Source organism: Sturnus vulgaris, chromosome 15 (assembly GCF_052056855.1).
Source record: "Sturnus vulgaris isolate bStuVul1 chromosome 15, bStuVul1.hap1, whole genome shotgun sequence".
In the NCBI taxonomy this organism is placed as follows: Eukaryota; Metazoa; Chordata; class Aves; order Passeriformes; family Sturnidae; genus Sturnus; species Sturnus vulgaris.
In genome coordinates, this window is record NC_142257.1 from 4195443 (window position 1) to 4212078 (window position 16636).

General features: G+C 40.0%; 1 protein-coding gene across 8 annotated transcripts in view; it reads left to right on the top strand.

Annotated features, from left to right (window-relative positions):
* Nucleotides 1–16636, top strand: part of EBF1 (EBF transcription factor 1) — a 268313-nt gene that overhangs the window by 236912 nt on the left and 14765 nt on the right. For all 8 annotated transcript variants that reach the window (XM_088173961.1, XM_088173962.1, XM_088173959.1 and 5 more), the window contains exon 11: nt 1218–1306. In XM_088173961.1, coding sequence (XP_088030087.1) covers nt 1218–1306 — 89 coding nt within the window. The remainder of the gene's footprint in view (nt 1–1217; nt 1307–16636) is intronic.

A 16636-nucleotide genomic window follows, 5' to 3' on the forward strand; every position in this document is an offset into this window, starting at 1 on the left:
AGCTAGAAGGTCATTCAGTGCAGTCCCCTGTAATTATAGGCAATCATATAAAAAACATAATATGCTCGAATTTGCTTTGCTGAAAGCAAATGGGTTTAAGTATGTGCTTACAGATAAGCATGTGCTTAAAGGCTTGACACAATCAGAGCTTCCATTAATGCAGACAGACCAGCATTTTCATGAAGATTAAAGTGTTCCACTTTCACCATTTCTCACCTCCATTTTATTGGACGTGGTCTAGTGAAAGATGAACTAAAAACATTAATGTTTTGGGGTTTTTTTTAATTATTAAGTCTCCTGGATCAGTTTAGTGCTGATTGGAGCCCAAGCTGCTGAAGTTAGTGTCAATGAGTAAAAAATAAAACCTCTGCCAAAACAATTGCCTGTATTTCACAACAAAATTATTTGTGAACATTGCACATGGAGCATATTAAAAGTATAATGAAATTTGGAACAAGAGAGGCACTGGAATAGTAACTACTTTTGTCTTCCAATCACCTTCTTCATAATATGAAAAACCCAACGTGAAACATGGGGTTGTCTTGGCTTTAAAGATCCAAGGTCTTTCAAGGGCAAGGTCTTTCAAGGTCACCAAGGTCTTGGTGTCTGCCAAGAAAGGCAGGAGCCTCTTTTTAAAATGGAGAATGTAAACCCCTTCCCTCCAAATTATTATAATTTTGAAATTAAGGGAGCTCTCAGGCAAAGACATGGGAATAGGAATAACAGTCCTTTACTAGGAAAATTAAAATAGAAATACAGTATTACAGAGAACAAACTCAAACACTGACAGAGTCAGAATACAACCTGACACCCCATCAGTCAGGGTGTTGGTAGCAGTGCCATTAAATGGTGGCTGCAGTTCTCCTGGATGACAGCTGTGGTTCAGTTGAAGCAGTGCTCTTGCAGAAGGGTGCATCCTGCATTGCAACCTAGGACAGGGGTGTAAAGTATTTATCAAATTAATTTCATTGCCTTTCAGAGATAAAAATTGCTTCCTGTTTGAAAGATGTAAGCAACATCCCCAGATCTTCCAGCAGCTTTGCTGGAGGAGCTGAAGTGGGAAGGTTTGGATTGAGGTAAAAGGAACAACCTCAAGCAGAGTTTGGGCCAAGACTCCAGCCAGTGCTGAGTTCAGCCGTGGTCCTGCCTTTGCCATTGTCACCTGAGCCCGTTGCTGTGCCTGTGTCACCTCACGCTGTTGTTTGTTGTTGTTTCAGCTCTGAACGAACCCACCATTGACTATGGTTTCCAAAGGTTACAGAAGGTTATCCCCCGGCACCCCGGTGACCCCGAACGCTTGCCAAAGGTCAGCACCAAGTTTGTTGTTTTATTAAATATGGGAAAGATGGTTACTGCGTGGTTTTGTCTGGGAGTGCAAGGCTCTGTAAATATGATGGTCCTGGTTTGGTGCCCAACCCAGATAAGCTGAAACAGAGGCATGACCAAGAAAGCCCAGTCAGCAACTGGAGCCTTAGGAGAATTCTGTTATCTTCTCAGTCACAGTGAACTCAAACAGCTCTTGCCTTTCTTAAACACAAATCTTTCTCTGTGTTCTAAAATACGTAACAATTAACATCTTTTTTGGTTACTATTTTGGGACCTGAGGTGTTTTCATAGAATATGATGCTTTTTGGTTTTGGTATCAGTAGCACATTGCCAGCATAATTTTGAGAACTTCACCATTGATAAAATCAAGTTAATTGGATGTGACTCCATTGTTGCTGCATCGTGTGTTGGTTTAGGATAATAATGATTATATACTGTTTTGTTTTGGGATTGCTGATTTAATTAGAGCATTGTGTGCTGAAGTGATGTTTGTTCCCATGAAAATGAGGTTTTTTTGTTGATTTCTGTCAAGTAAAAGCTGGGGGAAAGACAGCATTGTTCAGATAAGTTTCTTGTACTGGGAAAACACTGGGATTGCACTCAGATCTGTTTTTGCAGTGATTTTGGTGGTATACTGGAGGAAGAGGTGGGGACTGAAGTGTTGTTCGTGTCCACAGGAGCTCTGAGCAGTAGTGATGATCTGGAGTCACTGGCTGTGGCCAGCTGCCACCACATGTTTTATCTGCTGTTATTGAGTGAGCTGGGGAGTCAGACACCCCCTGTGGAACAGAAAATGTGAATTTGCCAACCTGAGACACAGACAGATGAATTGTTCAGTTAAAGTATATCTGGTATAGCCTTTGTGACTGGACAATACTTGTGACCTTTCTTCTGTAGCTCCCTGAGCTTTCATCAGGGATTGTTATAGGCCTTGATGAGTTGCATTTCTAAAGTGTTTGAAGGGTGAGAAGATTTCCTGAACACTGGAACTTAATTTGTTTAATTCCTTGAAAGAAATAAAATTCAGTATGTGACTTTTTTTTACAGGCTTGTTCTGACTTTTATCTTTGCCTAGGAAAACTGCAGGGAGTGGTTTTGGGGTCACTGATGTGTTGTCCTTCTCTCTGCCCACCAGAGAAACATTCTGTCCTGGAGAGTTACATTTACCATTGGCTCTGTTCACCCTCTCAAGCTGTCCCTTTCCCTAACATTTGGACAGACTTGCAGCAGGACACAGCTTTCATGGCTTGTCAAATTTCACTCCAGAGGTGCAACCCTTTCCAAAGAAAGAGAGCATCCTTCTGTAGGGGCTTTTGTTTTTCACCTCTGTTTTCCCTCTGCTGCCAAATGTGCTTTTGGAGGAAAAATAGTTTCTCAGAAAAGAAGAAGCCAACCTTCACTATGCACCAGGCATTTTCAAGACCGAAAAGAAATGCTGCAAAACCTCCCTAAACCCAACATTCTAGCTGGCTAGTAGATGGCCATAGATTTTATTTAAATCAGGAAATTCAAGTAAAATAAAACTGGGCAATTCCAAATTGAGTTATGTGGCCAAGGATTGTGGTGCATCACCAACTTCCACAGGAGTTGGGCTCCCTTTTGACTCCCGAGGCACTGAGGGGGTCCCCAGCAATGCCCTTTGTGCTGGTGTGGGAATGTGGGAATGCAGCCTCCAGACACAGCACCCTCCTCTTTCCCATTTGGTCTGAGACTGGTCCCACACATTCCTGCTGCCTGTAATGAGGCAGAAGAAAGCTTCTCCTAGCTCCATATCCTGACTCTGAAATTTAGCAGGTATTTATGGATAAGGTATGAGAGTAAGGGTTAGCACTGAGTCATCTGTCCCCTACTATTCTCTCTTGGCTTCATGTGTTTCTTTGGAGTACCTTTTAAACTAATTTTTCAAATCTTTAAATCAAGGGAAATTGTGGTTATGTCTGCAGAGGTAAGATATGATGGTTTTAAAAAAAGAAGTTACTTAAGGTTTGGACAAACTTAGTGAAGAAACTGGTAACACTGTGCAGGCTTAGAGGGAAAACTTTTTTTTTTGTCTTTGGGTAGTTCCTTCTGTGCAGGCTTGAAGGTTGGACCTCAAGTTCAAGTCTCATTATTATGCCATGCACAGAGGCTGAATGCAGCAGGGGTTGGCACATGTCGACTTCTGTATTTGAGGCACTGATGGTTCAATTCCCAGCATCACTTGCTGGCTCCAGGATCATCATCAAGGACGCCCTGAGCCTCTGTGCTGTGAGCACTGCACAGTGCTCTTCCCCATGTCATTAAACCAGGAAGGGCTTTGGCACTATTCCACTACAGACAATTCTCAGTGGCTACTTAGAGGAGTGTTGGAAGCCATATGGCTCCCACAGTGGAACCACGGGCAGAGAGGGCAAATGTTTGAGAGAAACAGCAGAGAGGAGAGCAGTGCTCAGAGCTCTCAAAATCCTTCCTTCCATTTCCCCCTTTGTCCTGACAGCACATCATCACTTTCTGTTTGTGAAAAAGCCTTGTGCCTTTGTATTAAATAAATAAAACAAATCATATTTCTCTAATTGCTGCTGGGGTTCATGGCCATTATTCCATTGAAACATTACTGATGAATTAGAGATCTTCCCAGAGGTAGAAGTGGTTATCATTTTTGTGTTCATAAGAGCATGCTGCCCTTCCCATGGACCATCAAGAGCATTCTGCTCTGTGACTTATCCCTGCAGTCAAGGAGAATTGTTGAGGTCATCAAGTGTTAGCACATGCTCTGCTCTCCAGAGCTTAGGAGTTAAGAGCATTTCTAAAACCATTGAGGCTGTTTGAGAAGTTTGATCTGACGTTTAGAACCAGTATTTTCAAAAGTGCTCAATATTTTTGCTCAGGATGAATTTTTTAAAATGTTCCAACTATCTGCTGGAAGTGGGCAGAGAAAAAAAAAGAAAAGACAAGTTTTAAAAAACTCCTTTCCAGTGCTTCAACGGGCAAGTTCCAGTAGAGAATGCCCTCCCACAGTGAGGAGAATGGGAGCACCTGGAAATGAGGGTCTTTGGACTGCTAGATTGACAGCTGATGTGCTTAAAGTAGAAATGCAGTATATAGTTTCTGGAGAAAAGAGAGGGAGCTGATGTTGGCAGCTGAGCTCTGGAGCCAGCTTGAGCCAGGATCCTGTTCCCTTCTTGTCCAGAGCTGGTCAGGGAAGGCAGCCAGTGGAGGGATGTCACAAGGAGAGGTGCATGTCTGTACAGACACCCCCACACCCACAAGCACCAGGAGGAGAGACAAGAGGAGATGGGATTAGCACCCAAAGCTTGGAGTGAGATCAAGTACCAGGAGTGTGCTGGGCAGTGTAGACTTTCCTTTCTAATACAGACAGGAGGCAGATCAGAGGAAACAGGAGATCTCTGGGGATAAGAGGAAAGGAACAGTGTGATGCTAGGGTTGAGAAATGGTGTCATTGTCCTGCAGGAGCAGTGTGTGGAGCTGGGAACAGCCCTGAACGTGTGTGTGCCCCATTTCCATCTCAAGTGTTTGCACACGTGCACACAAATGCACTCGTGTTGTTGGTTCCTGTGCACATAAACTGCTCTGGAGATCACTGAAGGGTTCAGATCACAACAACATGTTGAGTCTATTAAGGTTCATTCATGTAACTACCCTGCAATCCTTAAAATAAATCCCTGGCAGACACGTTGCAATTCTGCAATTTTGTTAAAACTCCACAGCTAGAGCTGTAAAACAGCTTCAGCTGTGAGCTAGATTTGAAACACATCCATCCTAAATGATTTAATAACAACGATTCCTCTTTATATGCAATTTCCTAGATTTTATTTGCCATTTTCACCACTCCTACAACTCATCACTTGTATTTAGATTAAGCAGAAGATTGTTCACTCTGTGTTTCAGAAGCGAGTCGTTGCATCAACCCCCTCTGTGATCTGACGTCCTCTCCCTCCCAGTCTGTTCCCTCAGTGCTCTCTAGGAGACCCCTTATCCCTCCTGAAAGGGACCTTTACTTCTGGTTTCTCTTCATGTAGATGAAAGTGGAGCTTCTCTCTCTAGTGCACAGGGGCCTCCCTGCTGAGCTGAGAGCACAGGTAACCAGGATCCTCCTTCCCTTCAGCTCCTTTTCTCTGGTCAGTCATTAAACCCCCCCAAAGACACAGCCCACCTCCTCGTTTAGGACACTAATAGAAGACATGTGGTTATTAGGAATCAGAGGATGGCAAAAGCAGTTGTCTTTTTCCATATGAAATCCCACAGATCTGCCCTTTATCCATTGTGACATGGGTATTGTTTACATTGCAAATAAAGGTTGTCTCTAAACGTGGGTGGTTGGCCCAGGCTTGCTAGCAGAGGTTAAAATAGCAATGAAGACAATGCAGCTCGGGTTTGCTGCTTCAGACAGACCCAATGGAAATTCCAGAAAGGATTGCCATCTACTAACTCAACATATACTGTATTTTAACCTAGGTTAGTAATTTTCAGCTAAGAAAACACCTCTTTTTTGTTTTTGTTTTTTTTTCTTTCCCATCCAATGTAACAAGAGAATCATTAGAATACTTTTATACTAAGTATGGGCAGAAAGGGGGGGCGTGTAAAGAGGAGCTATTGGGGTTCATCTGTACAGCAGGGAGGTCATGGGATATGCTTGGAGGGTTTTACATTCTACTGTAAAATTTACAGGGATGTGAGACCAGAGTTAAGGTTGGTATTGAACCCTCAACAGCTGGGGGTTTTGAAGTTTCCTTTTGAGCACTTAGTTGGTTGAGGAGCTTATTTAGGGGGTCTGATATTTTGTTTATCCTATAGAAAATATTCAATGAGAGAGCATCAGAGCTTCTTTGATGGCGAGGTACCTGTGAAAGTGTCACCCTTATGGGGTGGTGGAGGTCAGAGGGGTGTCTGGGAACAGGGAGAGTCTGGAAGGAGAGAGCAGAGGGACAGAGGCACGGCTTGCTGAAGGGCAGAGCCAGCACACAGGGCTGGCAAGGAGCCCTTTCCTTTCTGAAGGTCAGCAGTGTGCACACACATTTCACTGAGCTTTCTTTATAACTGGGTCAGCATTTACTCAGCAAATGATTAGAGCAGATGGTGTAATTTAGAATCTATGACAAAACTTTTAATAGATCAGGGCTAACATGATGACAAGGAGCTCTGTGCCATTCTCCACTCCTGCTCTCTGCTTTGCCTTGGGGTAAAAATCATGCCTGGGACTGGATTTTCTAGTCTGCACATTCCATCTGAGCCACTCCAACCACTTGTTTGAGCATCCTGTAAGAGGGATCCCCACATTTCTCTGTTCCTGTATCCTCATCCTTGTTGGTTTTAAATACAACAATTAACTGAGGATGACAGGAAGACACTGAACAGGTAAACGCAGTCCCTTCGAGGAACAGGTTTTGAAAGAAAAAGCCACAGTTTGAAGAAAGTAACAAAGGCTGCATTTGTGTATTTTGCTCCATGGAGCTGAAAATATCTAGTAAATTGATCCCGTGGGAGTAATAAATACACATTACTTTATCTTGTACTTCATGTCCTATACCCCTGAGCCTTGATAGAACAACACCACTTAATAGACTTAAAAAAAGAGTAATTACAGTCATTGGTTGTGTGATATTTCAGCCCTTCCAGCCCTGCCTGACCTTCTAATTTAGCTCACCGTGTCTAACTAATGCATTTATATTCATCTTTTATGAAGCATGTGTAGTACAAAATTGACTTTGCAGCCTTTAGCAAGCTGTCTTACCAGGTTTGGGATCTGGTTAGTACAGCGTGCTGTATAGCATATGTACATTTACAGCAGAATTTTGCTTGCATATGGTTCTGATAATCTATTACTTTTTATCCTTTTGGAAATAAAATAGAAAAGATTTTTTTTTTCATTTCATCCTCCCCTCCCCTTTTCTAAAGCTTTTATTCATTGCGGCATTATTTACAGCTAAACATGCAGGCAGGAAGATGCAAGCATTTTTAAAATGATTACCACTAATGTTTCTACTTGTCAGAAGTGCTTAAATTTTCCTGCACTTTGTCTAAAAACTTAGCACTTTTACCTTTTAAGAATTACAAATTTCTAAGATCTTACCAGGCTGATTTACAAACACAGCTGACAGTTTATGATGAATGATGTTGCAAAATGTGCAATATGTTTCTCTGTCATTTCTATGCATGTATATATTAAGAAGAAGGTTAAGAAGAGAGAGAACCCCCCTCTGAAAGAAACCCTTGAGTTAGAGAGCGCACACACAAATCTCTCTCCTGTGTTTCCTCATAACTTCCCGCTCACTTCACTCATCCAGTGGAGCACAATTGTTCTCTGTGCATTTTCTCCCACCATATGGTATCCTCATTACCATACACTAAGGGTCCATATGGGGAACTTGTGAAGTGAACTGTATTCATTTTAACTGCCAGATGAGCAGCCTTTTGCTTTGCAAGCTTAGCTTAAGTCATCTGCTGTCTTTATGTTGTTATGGCAACACAGCACCAATAAAAAATTCTAATCTACTGTAAGTGTCTGGGATCACAGTATTTTAAATGCTCCCCGTAACTGTCCTCCAAGTGAGGAGCTTGTTCTCTCCCTGGGACAAAGGGTTATTGTCAACTCCAGCAGGTGGCAGTAAAGAAATTGTTTCTTTTTTTCTTTAACCTTTCTTAAAAATATCTATTTTTCCTTTCCCCCCATATCCGCTCACCTCAAAAAGTCATAGGATTACACAACATGGTCAGTCCTTTACATGCCGAGGATTTCTGATGCTCAGGTAGGAATTGCAGGTGATACTTTTAAGTTACAGCTCAAATATTAAAGAGAGCAAAGGATGAATCTGTGGAGGCAGCTCATGCACTTTATTGCCAGAGATCCAGGCTCAAGTACCTCTTCACCAGGACTCTGATGCCTCCACAGCCACACAGCTATGTTCAGTTTTGGAGCTGTTTTCTAGCTTCTAGCTGCATTCCCAAACTCCTGGATCAAACACAAAGCTAATTAAGAATATCTTATAGTAATGGAAATAGGCAGCAGCATCCTTAAACATAAATCATCTTCACCTCTGCAGGCCACATGATATGTTGCATCTCTGACTCCCTGTCTGCATCGAAAGTGAACGTTTGTAGTCTCAGTTCATCAGTTCACATTAGCCTCATGCTGAATATTTAAACACAGAACAATTTGAACACACCATGAAGAGAGACAGTGACTGCACTTTCACTTGGAACAGCAAGAGCTCATCTAATAATAATTTAGTAAATCAGCCATTTAGTGGCTCAGTTGTACACTGTATTGTGCCAAATAATATTCAGTTCAACTGTATGCTGGTGAAATGGAAATTCAGACTCCAGTCATGTGGCACTTTTTTTGCTCAATGGAGAGATGAAATGGAAAACCACCCTCCCAACAGACTGTTTGAATGTAGTGATTTATCAAAAATATAGTGGAGTGACAATATAAACAGGATTTGGTTGTATGGGGTACAATCTATTCTAATTAGGCTTTTATTATTGTGGTTTCTCCTGTGCAGATTATTTGATAATTCAAGATTTGCATTTACCTCTTCAGTTTATTTTATATACGAATACAAAGAGAACAGATCTGTGTAGTTACAGCCTGGTTGCAATCCTTTAAGGCCCAGTCCTCTGGGAAGCCTGGTGAGCCCTTTTTGGCCTTATTTTGAGCCCTGGCTCACAGGGAGCACCATGCCCCAAGGAGCAATGGGGAAACACAGCTGCTGCCAAGGGTGTTGCTTCATAGCCTGAAAGCAATATCAGGTTGATTCCTTTTCCCTTTTTAAGGCTATCAAGATTTGTAGGGAGTGGTTATATCTTAGATTGACTGATGTAACTGGAATAAAACAGGTTTTTGGGTGCCCATCCTTGCTTCCTGTGTGCTGACTGTACCTTTCCTGCCCTGTATCAGTGTCTCTAATAAAAGATATTACCTCACCCTACAAAACTTGCCTTGGTTGTAACCACAGCCCACTGAAACTTCAGCCAAACAGCTACACTTCAAAGCTGTCTCTGATGAAGATGGGGGAGAGTGTGTGTTTTCCTAGAGAGTATGTTGTGAAGTTTAATTTGCTCCCATTAAAGTGACGCTTTGAGATCTCTGAATGCGGGGCATTGCACAAGTGTGAAGTCATGTCTATAATCTCACCTAGAGTTTCCATTTCTGGCCTAGTTTTAGGTGTTATGTGGTGGTTTACGTGGTGATGTAAAATATGCTTGCTGTGTATTTCTCACAACACAGCCCAATTGAGAGGCAGCAAAAGCATCCTCCAAACCATCACGATGCCATTTAGCAGAGAGTGCTGGAAGCAATAGGAGGCCTCTTGTCGTAATTCTTCTAAGAAATACAGAGCCTCCAATCTATGCCCAGCTGCTGACGCTAGAAAACTCGAGCATTTTGGTAAAATGAATCAAGCAGTAATGTTTCTTTTATGAGATCCCCTCCCAGGAAGGGAAGGTTTGGCACCATTTGGAGATCAGGCTCAGTGATCCATCATAGCAAAGGCAGCTGTCCTGGAGTGTCTCCCAGGTCACCCGATCGAACTGGTGGCTCTTACAACTGTATTATTGCTTATGGAACAGTAATTGAGGCACCATGGTTAAAAATTACCTGGTCTAATAGGCAGTGAACAATTTGCACTCAATACAATTATAAGCCAAATCATTCATTTCATAACACTTGGACTAATTTATTTGTTGACCTTTTAATATCCATAGCTCTTCAGTAGAATTAACTGCAACTTGGACAAAATCTCCTGTTCATTTTACATTCATTGATTTTTTTTTTTTTTTTCCATTGAGGCAATAACAGTTGTTTGAGTACAACCTTTTCTTTCTGCTGTAAAAGTCAATCATGTAACTTATGGTGATATAACTCAACTGGACTGGAATGTCCTCTAAGTACAATAGCACAATCTCAACCTGCTTATACAGACATGGAAATGCATTTTGGATTTATTTTAAAGAATATTTTGGAATACATTTGTGACTACAGATAACAAATGATGCATTTGCTGAGAGGAGAATGAAAACAAGACACAGAAGCATTTTTAAAGCAGCGACACATATATTTAACACATTTTTTGTTGCTATATTTTGGGCAGTCCAAGACAGAGAAATAGCGAAGTTTGTTGATTTTGTTCTTTAGGATGACCTAAGTGTCTCCACTAATAATGCTGGATTCATCACCTGCTCATAGCATCTTGAAGTCCAAACATTTGACAGAATAGAGATGCCTAATTTTTTCCAAATGTGAGCTTCAGACAAATAAAATGTGTTTAAAAGTCTTTTTTAATAAAAAGGAAGGAAATAAATAATACTCATAGTTTGATAATCTGGATTTTCTTTCATTATTCAGCTATGAACTAGCACGAGTGCTGAGGTATTGTTGATCAGAAAAGCTACTGAAATATTGATGTATTTTGAAAAGCCAGTATTTTGAAGCAATTCTATAAAATATATTTGTGTAGTGACAATGGCAATACTTCTCCCTCAACATTGGAAAAGGAGCCCTAGATCATGTAAAATGCTGTGCCTGCTTTTGCTTTCTGAAGCTGTACACAGAAATAAAGTGTTAGCTCTGTGAAATGTTGGATAAATCTCTTAAATTCATAGTTATTCAACATTTATACTTTCTTTGGATAATTTCAGATGAATTATAGGACTGTAAATTAAAAATAATAATACAAGAAACAAATAACTTTTGTTTTTGATATGAAAGTTGAGTTTTTTTAGACTCTCTGATAGGAGCCACTTTGTTGAAGTTGCCTTTCTGAGCCAAAGTCTCTTTGTACAATAAAATACTGTGAGTCTTTTGAAGACATAAAATATGGTTGTTACACATTTGGTATTTTATGCTTCCCTGGAAATTACCACTTGTATCTTCACCTAATCTGTGGTCTGTCTTTTCATTTCAATGGGGTCTGAAGTGGTCCTTGGCTGTAATGAGAATGCCCCTTTCAAGAGAGTCCTTTTAATTATGCTGATGATAAAATGGAAGTGAGAGTAGTCATTTGTAGGGGTTATGACTGAGCAGTGTTTTAACTGTCATACTAAAACCCACCAACATTATTCCAGTCTCTATTTCAACATTTTTATGCATCCACTCTCCACAGAACAGAGTGGAATATTATTGTAGGTCAGAATTTGAACGTGTCTTATTTTTCAGTTTCCTTCTGCTATTAAAAGTAAGCTGAAATCTCAATTTCTAATTGTTCATGCTTCCCACTTGAAGCATCCAATCCAGGAAAGTTGCACAAATCTTAATGATAAGCTGGGGTTTTTTATTTGGTTTGGTTTCGTTTTTTGGGGTTTTGCTTCTTCTTCATTAAAAGAAAGAATGGGTGGGTCTTTAATGTGATTGAACACCTGTGAGTTTTTTTTAATAGAAAAAAGCTAATTTGGCATATTTCGATATTTATATGGCTAAATGCATAAGACAACTGTGAAAATAAAATGGACAAAACACATATCTAAATTAACACTTTAATTGCTACACAACTCCTCTGAATTACCTCATCAGGATTTTTACCATGCATTACCAAGTATGTTTCTCTATAGATTTAAATGCAGCCAAGTGAATTAAGCCACCCAATACAGTCTAGCTTGACCTAATGTGAGATCAATTTAACAGTGTTAGGACTTGACCTGTGTTTGGAAAGTCTTTGTGTATGCAAATAATAGAAAATAGGTACCAGTGTGTCCATTTGCCAAGGAAAGTTTTTCATTCTTACAAAAACATATTTTGATACCTGCATTGTGCCATACACAAAATCACAAGCCACAGGTAATCTTTTTTAACCCCCAGTATTCCAGGGAATTTTTCTAATGGACACAACAATGTGATCCATAGAATAAAGCTTCTAAACCAGCCTGTGCAGTATCTTTGAATGTCAGTGTCAGAAATCAGTGCCTCTGTTCATTTTCCCAAATTCTTTGAAAGTTTACCTAAGTCCAGACCCTTCAAATCATTCAAAACCTTCTTCCATAAGGGAATGTTGACAACTTCCCAAAATGATATGGGTATAAAATAGTCAGGAGAAGATTTTGAGCAATAACTCTTTTCCCCCCCTTTTTTTGTTCTCCCAAGAAATAAGAATGTTAATACCAGCAAGAGGAAGAACTATCAGAAAATCTTACATATACAAAACTGAAAAAAACCACCCCAAACCTAAAAACTCCTTAATCTCAATAATGAACATCTGCTTTAAAGTACTGTAGATGCTCATACAAAAGTTTGGAGTAAATTTTCAAAAAATAAATGCTGGAGGCTCCTATCCAAAATTGCCCTGGAGCTGATGGTAGTGGAGGCACGTAAGGAAAATTTAGAAGGAAAAATGTGCTTTTAGGTCATTGTGACAACCTTGTGAGGTCAGATGACAGAAAAGAGTCTAATATTGTCATTTCTTTGCTCATATGTATAAATCAGGAATAATCCTTTTGCAGCCTAGATAGAGGAGAATAGTGTGAGTCACTGTAACCTGGTGGGATGGAGGGATTTCCATAAAGGAAATTGGTGAAGGATTTTTTGTTAGTCACTAAATTATGTGGACTTACCCATTTGTGCTCTAGTTTGCATCTAATTAGACTTTCTTCTGGTGATTCACTGGATATGACAAGCTGACCATAGCATGAATGATGAGATGATAAAAGAAGTGAATGCAGGAGAACTGGTCTTTCCATGCTACAAATCCTTCAGGTTTTTGTACAGCTGTGAAATGTGTTTCCTCTGCTGATTGAGGCTGAGGAGATCTGGCATTAGACCCTCCCAGTGTGAGCCTGCAGGACAGTCTGTGGGAAGGGCTGTAGGGGAGTCCAGAGAATTGGCACAGGGTTGATTCCTGAAGGGATGTGTTGGTGAGTCCCAAACACGACTGACACCTGCCAGCTCCCAGCTGATGTGCTGCAGGCTGTGAGCAGATACAAGGGTACAATGCAGTAATATCTGCCAGCCCTGCATGAAAGGTACATTGGCCTCATGAGGTAAAATTTGACAGCTCTGAAGGGTTCCTGCACATTGCTGTAAATGCCTTTTCCTGATAAGCAGAGGGGTTGGGGGCAAGATGTGCTATGAGTTTACTTAGGAGAAGGAAAGTTCTCCAGCTATCACAGGAACCTGCATGTGAGTCATGACTGTTGTCCCTAAAGACCCTAAAGATGATTTTAGTTCCATCAGAGTGATTTTAGTTCTGCACATCTGCTCTCCTACACCCACTCTTCTCCCTTTCCTTAGAGACCCAACATTAGCAGGCAAGTCCAGAGCTTTTAGCAACAAAACCCTCCAAATGACTTGCCAGATGCTTCAGTTGATGATAATATGGTGGGAGCATCCAGACTCTCAAATGACAGCTTGTTCAAAGAGTTTTTCCAAACCAACAATATTAATGGTGGTTTATTCCATCCCACCCTGTATCTAGATGAAGAACACATCTGTGTTAACTACTAATTCTGTTGTTATTATGTGCCCATCATTTATGGAAATGGGACCACCAGCATGAGTGGTGTGGATTAAAAAAGAAGGCTGATTTTTTTTCAGTGTTTAACTACACCATATTTCCAGGAGGTTAATAGGTGTAAGATGGGAGACTTGCAAGGGCAGACTTTCAGGTGATCATCATAATTTTGTTCCTTCTTTTGTCAGCAGTATTTGCAAAGAAGACTCTTTGGACAGGGTGTGTTTCCCCTGTATGCATTTATCACCTTTGTGGTTAAGAGGAGTTTTAATCATCGATTTTCAATGTTTATGGCTAAATGCCTGCTGCCATTTGCACTTCAGTGTTTGCTCTTTCTGCTGCCTCATAGAGGCTTCCTATATTTTATTTATAAGGTTGGCTCATTGTGGAGCAGGTGGCAAGGTTATGCATGACTGTTTTTAGTGCTGTACATTTAAGTGATGATTTTCAGTTTGGGTGGAGGCTGATGAGACTACAGTGGCTTGGAGAGACCAGGGTTCTAGCTCCCACTGTACACTTGCTTTCTGGGAAGTTGCCATTGAAATTCAGTGCACTTCCATCCTGTAGGCAATGATAAGCTGAAGCTTTTTTTTTGCCCCTCAAGTGCTGTCTTTCCCCCCCATTTTGCCTTCTTTTCTTTGTGGTATCTACATGGCATTCGTTTCTTTGGTGTGATTCAATCATAATATATGGAAACCATTCAGTTTTTTGTTGGAAAAGTTTTCAACTTAGTGTAAGTACAAATATCTTTTTAGAGAAATGGCCCTGTTATTTTATACTTCCCATTAGGCTGGCACATTTCCCTCAGTCTTACAGTAAATGGAGGATCTTTACATTTTGAATGGCTTTAATGAGTCTTTATAAAGCTATAATTGCAGAAAATGATACAATAATGCAGTGCTCACTGTTGATGTGGAGAGATGGGAGGCTCTGGACAGGCTGTAGCTCTTGTGTACCAAGCTCAATGTGTGGCATTTTAGATCTTTGGCATTCTTGTAAATGTCTCTCTTTACATTTGAAAGAGGTGTTCACAATTTTATCTTTAAAAATATAATGCATACACAAATTTCAAGTTTAAGTTTAAAACTTACTGCTACTTCTTACTTTCACCAACTGAAAACCAAAGGGAAAGTTTGAACACAGATTACTGTTAATTTTGGCTAGAAATTTCAGAATGTGACCTTTCCAAGGTGAAGAAGTGAACTGGAGTCTGATGCTGAGCATTTTGAGTCTGCAGAGGAGTTTTTTTTCTTGCAAGTAGCCATGAGAGTAGGAAGTTAGAAGGCAGAGGCAGGAGGTCAGACATGAGAGTCAAGGAAGTATGAATGACATCATCATCCCTAAGTACCCTCTCAGAAGATGAATGAGCTCTCTCTTGTATTACAATGCTAAAGAGCATTAGAAGGTGATATGATATCCAGACAACACATAAGATAAATGCCTCAGAGGATGCTGGAACAGATTCCCCCCCACGCCCTCCACGAGTTCATAAATCCTTTGGTGGTCTCAATAATACAATATGTGGCTGAGGAGTGTTGTATATTGTGGTCAGCTTCTTCTTGACAAAATTCATTTTGGTTTAACGAGTACCTTGAACATTATCTAATTTAGTTACTTGAGCTGAACAACTCAGTGTAACTCTAGATACCCTTTATCTCACCAGACTCACAGCCCTTTTGGGATATAGAGTGGGTCTTTTTTCACGAGTTTCTGAATAAAAAATAAGCAGATGTTGCAAGAAGAAATATCCCATCTTTTTTAACGCTAACAAAAAATGTGTTTGTCATGATAAATCTTGACACAAAGTGTTTTCATCATGATAAAACTTGAAATGCAAGTTTCATGTTCTTAATGAAATCCTTCTGAAGGGAATGCAGGCCTCCAACAAAACATGGAGAGGTGCTGTAGTGCTAGAGGTACATTCAGTCAGAAGTGGATTCAGTTTGAATTTCAGTCTTTGTGCTTCAAAAGCACATTTATTCCAGTATGATTTATAATATTTTTTCTACAGTAGTATTGAGATATGCAAAGTTGCAATAGACTTTGCTACTCAGCCTCTCTTCTGATATGTAGACACTCCTTATTATCTTCAGGAGGAAAATTTGATCAAAATATTTAATTGTGAGCCTGTTTCAAAAATTAAAGAAGTAAAAATCCCTCAGTAGAAAATCTGCTTTAGTTTGGAGTAAAAATGGACTAATGATTTTTGGTGTGCAGCTTCATAGAGTGCAGAGTTCTGATGTATCATATTTAGTTAGTAAAGTAATTTTTCCTTTTCTCAATATTTGCTCATTTGTGATTTTTAGAGAAATAAAATTATTCTCATTTGAAACAAAATGCAAAAAAAGAAGATCCTCACTTAGGTCTAGCTAAATGCTGCTAAGTCCTTTATTCTAAACCAAAAGCTGTCAGACTTTTAACATTAATAGAAAAGTGGGTCTTCCTTGACAAATGCCCCCATAAATTAGATATTAGCTTTAGTCAAACTCTGTCTCTCTCAGGAAATATTTCCACTTGCATATTCAATTGGAAGGGCCTTGCATGATGCCCATTTACTGCTATGAAAATGTAAGCTTCGGAGATGAAGGCAAAGAAAAATTTCTGTGAACAAAAGAATATCTGGAATAACAGACCTTGAGCTTATGCAGAGATTTCTTTTTATAGAACGTGAGTTTCACTCACTTTTTGCTCTGTCTGCTGCTCTGTCCACCCCTCTATCTGTTTATCTGTTACCATCCCAGTGGTAATGTGCAGTAGTATCAATTGGATTTTAAAAGACATAGATCTCTTATACTAGCTGTCCTTTTTTATAATACCTTTTACAAATTTAATCAATGCATTTTAATATACAATATAGTTTAAGTGCAATATAC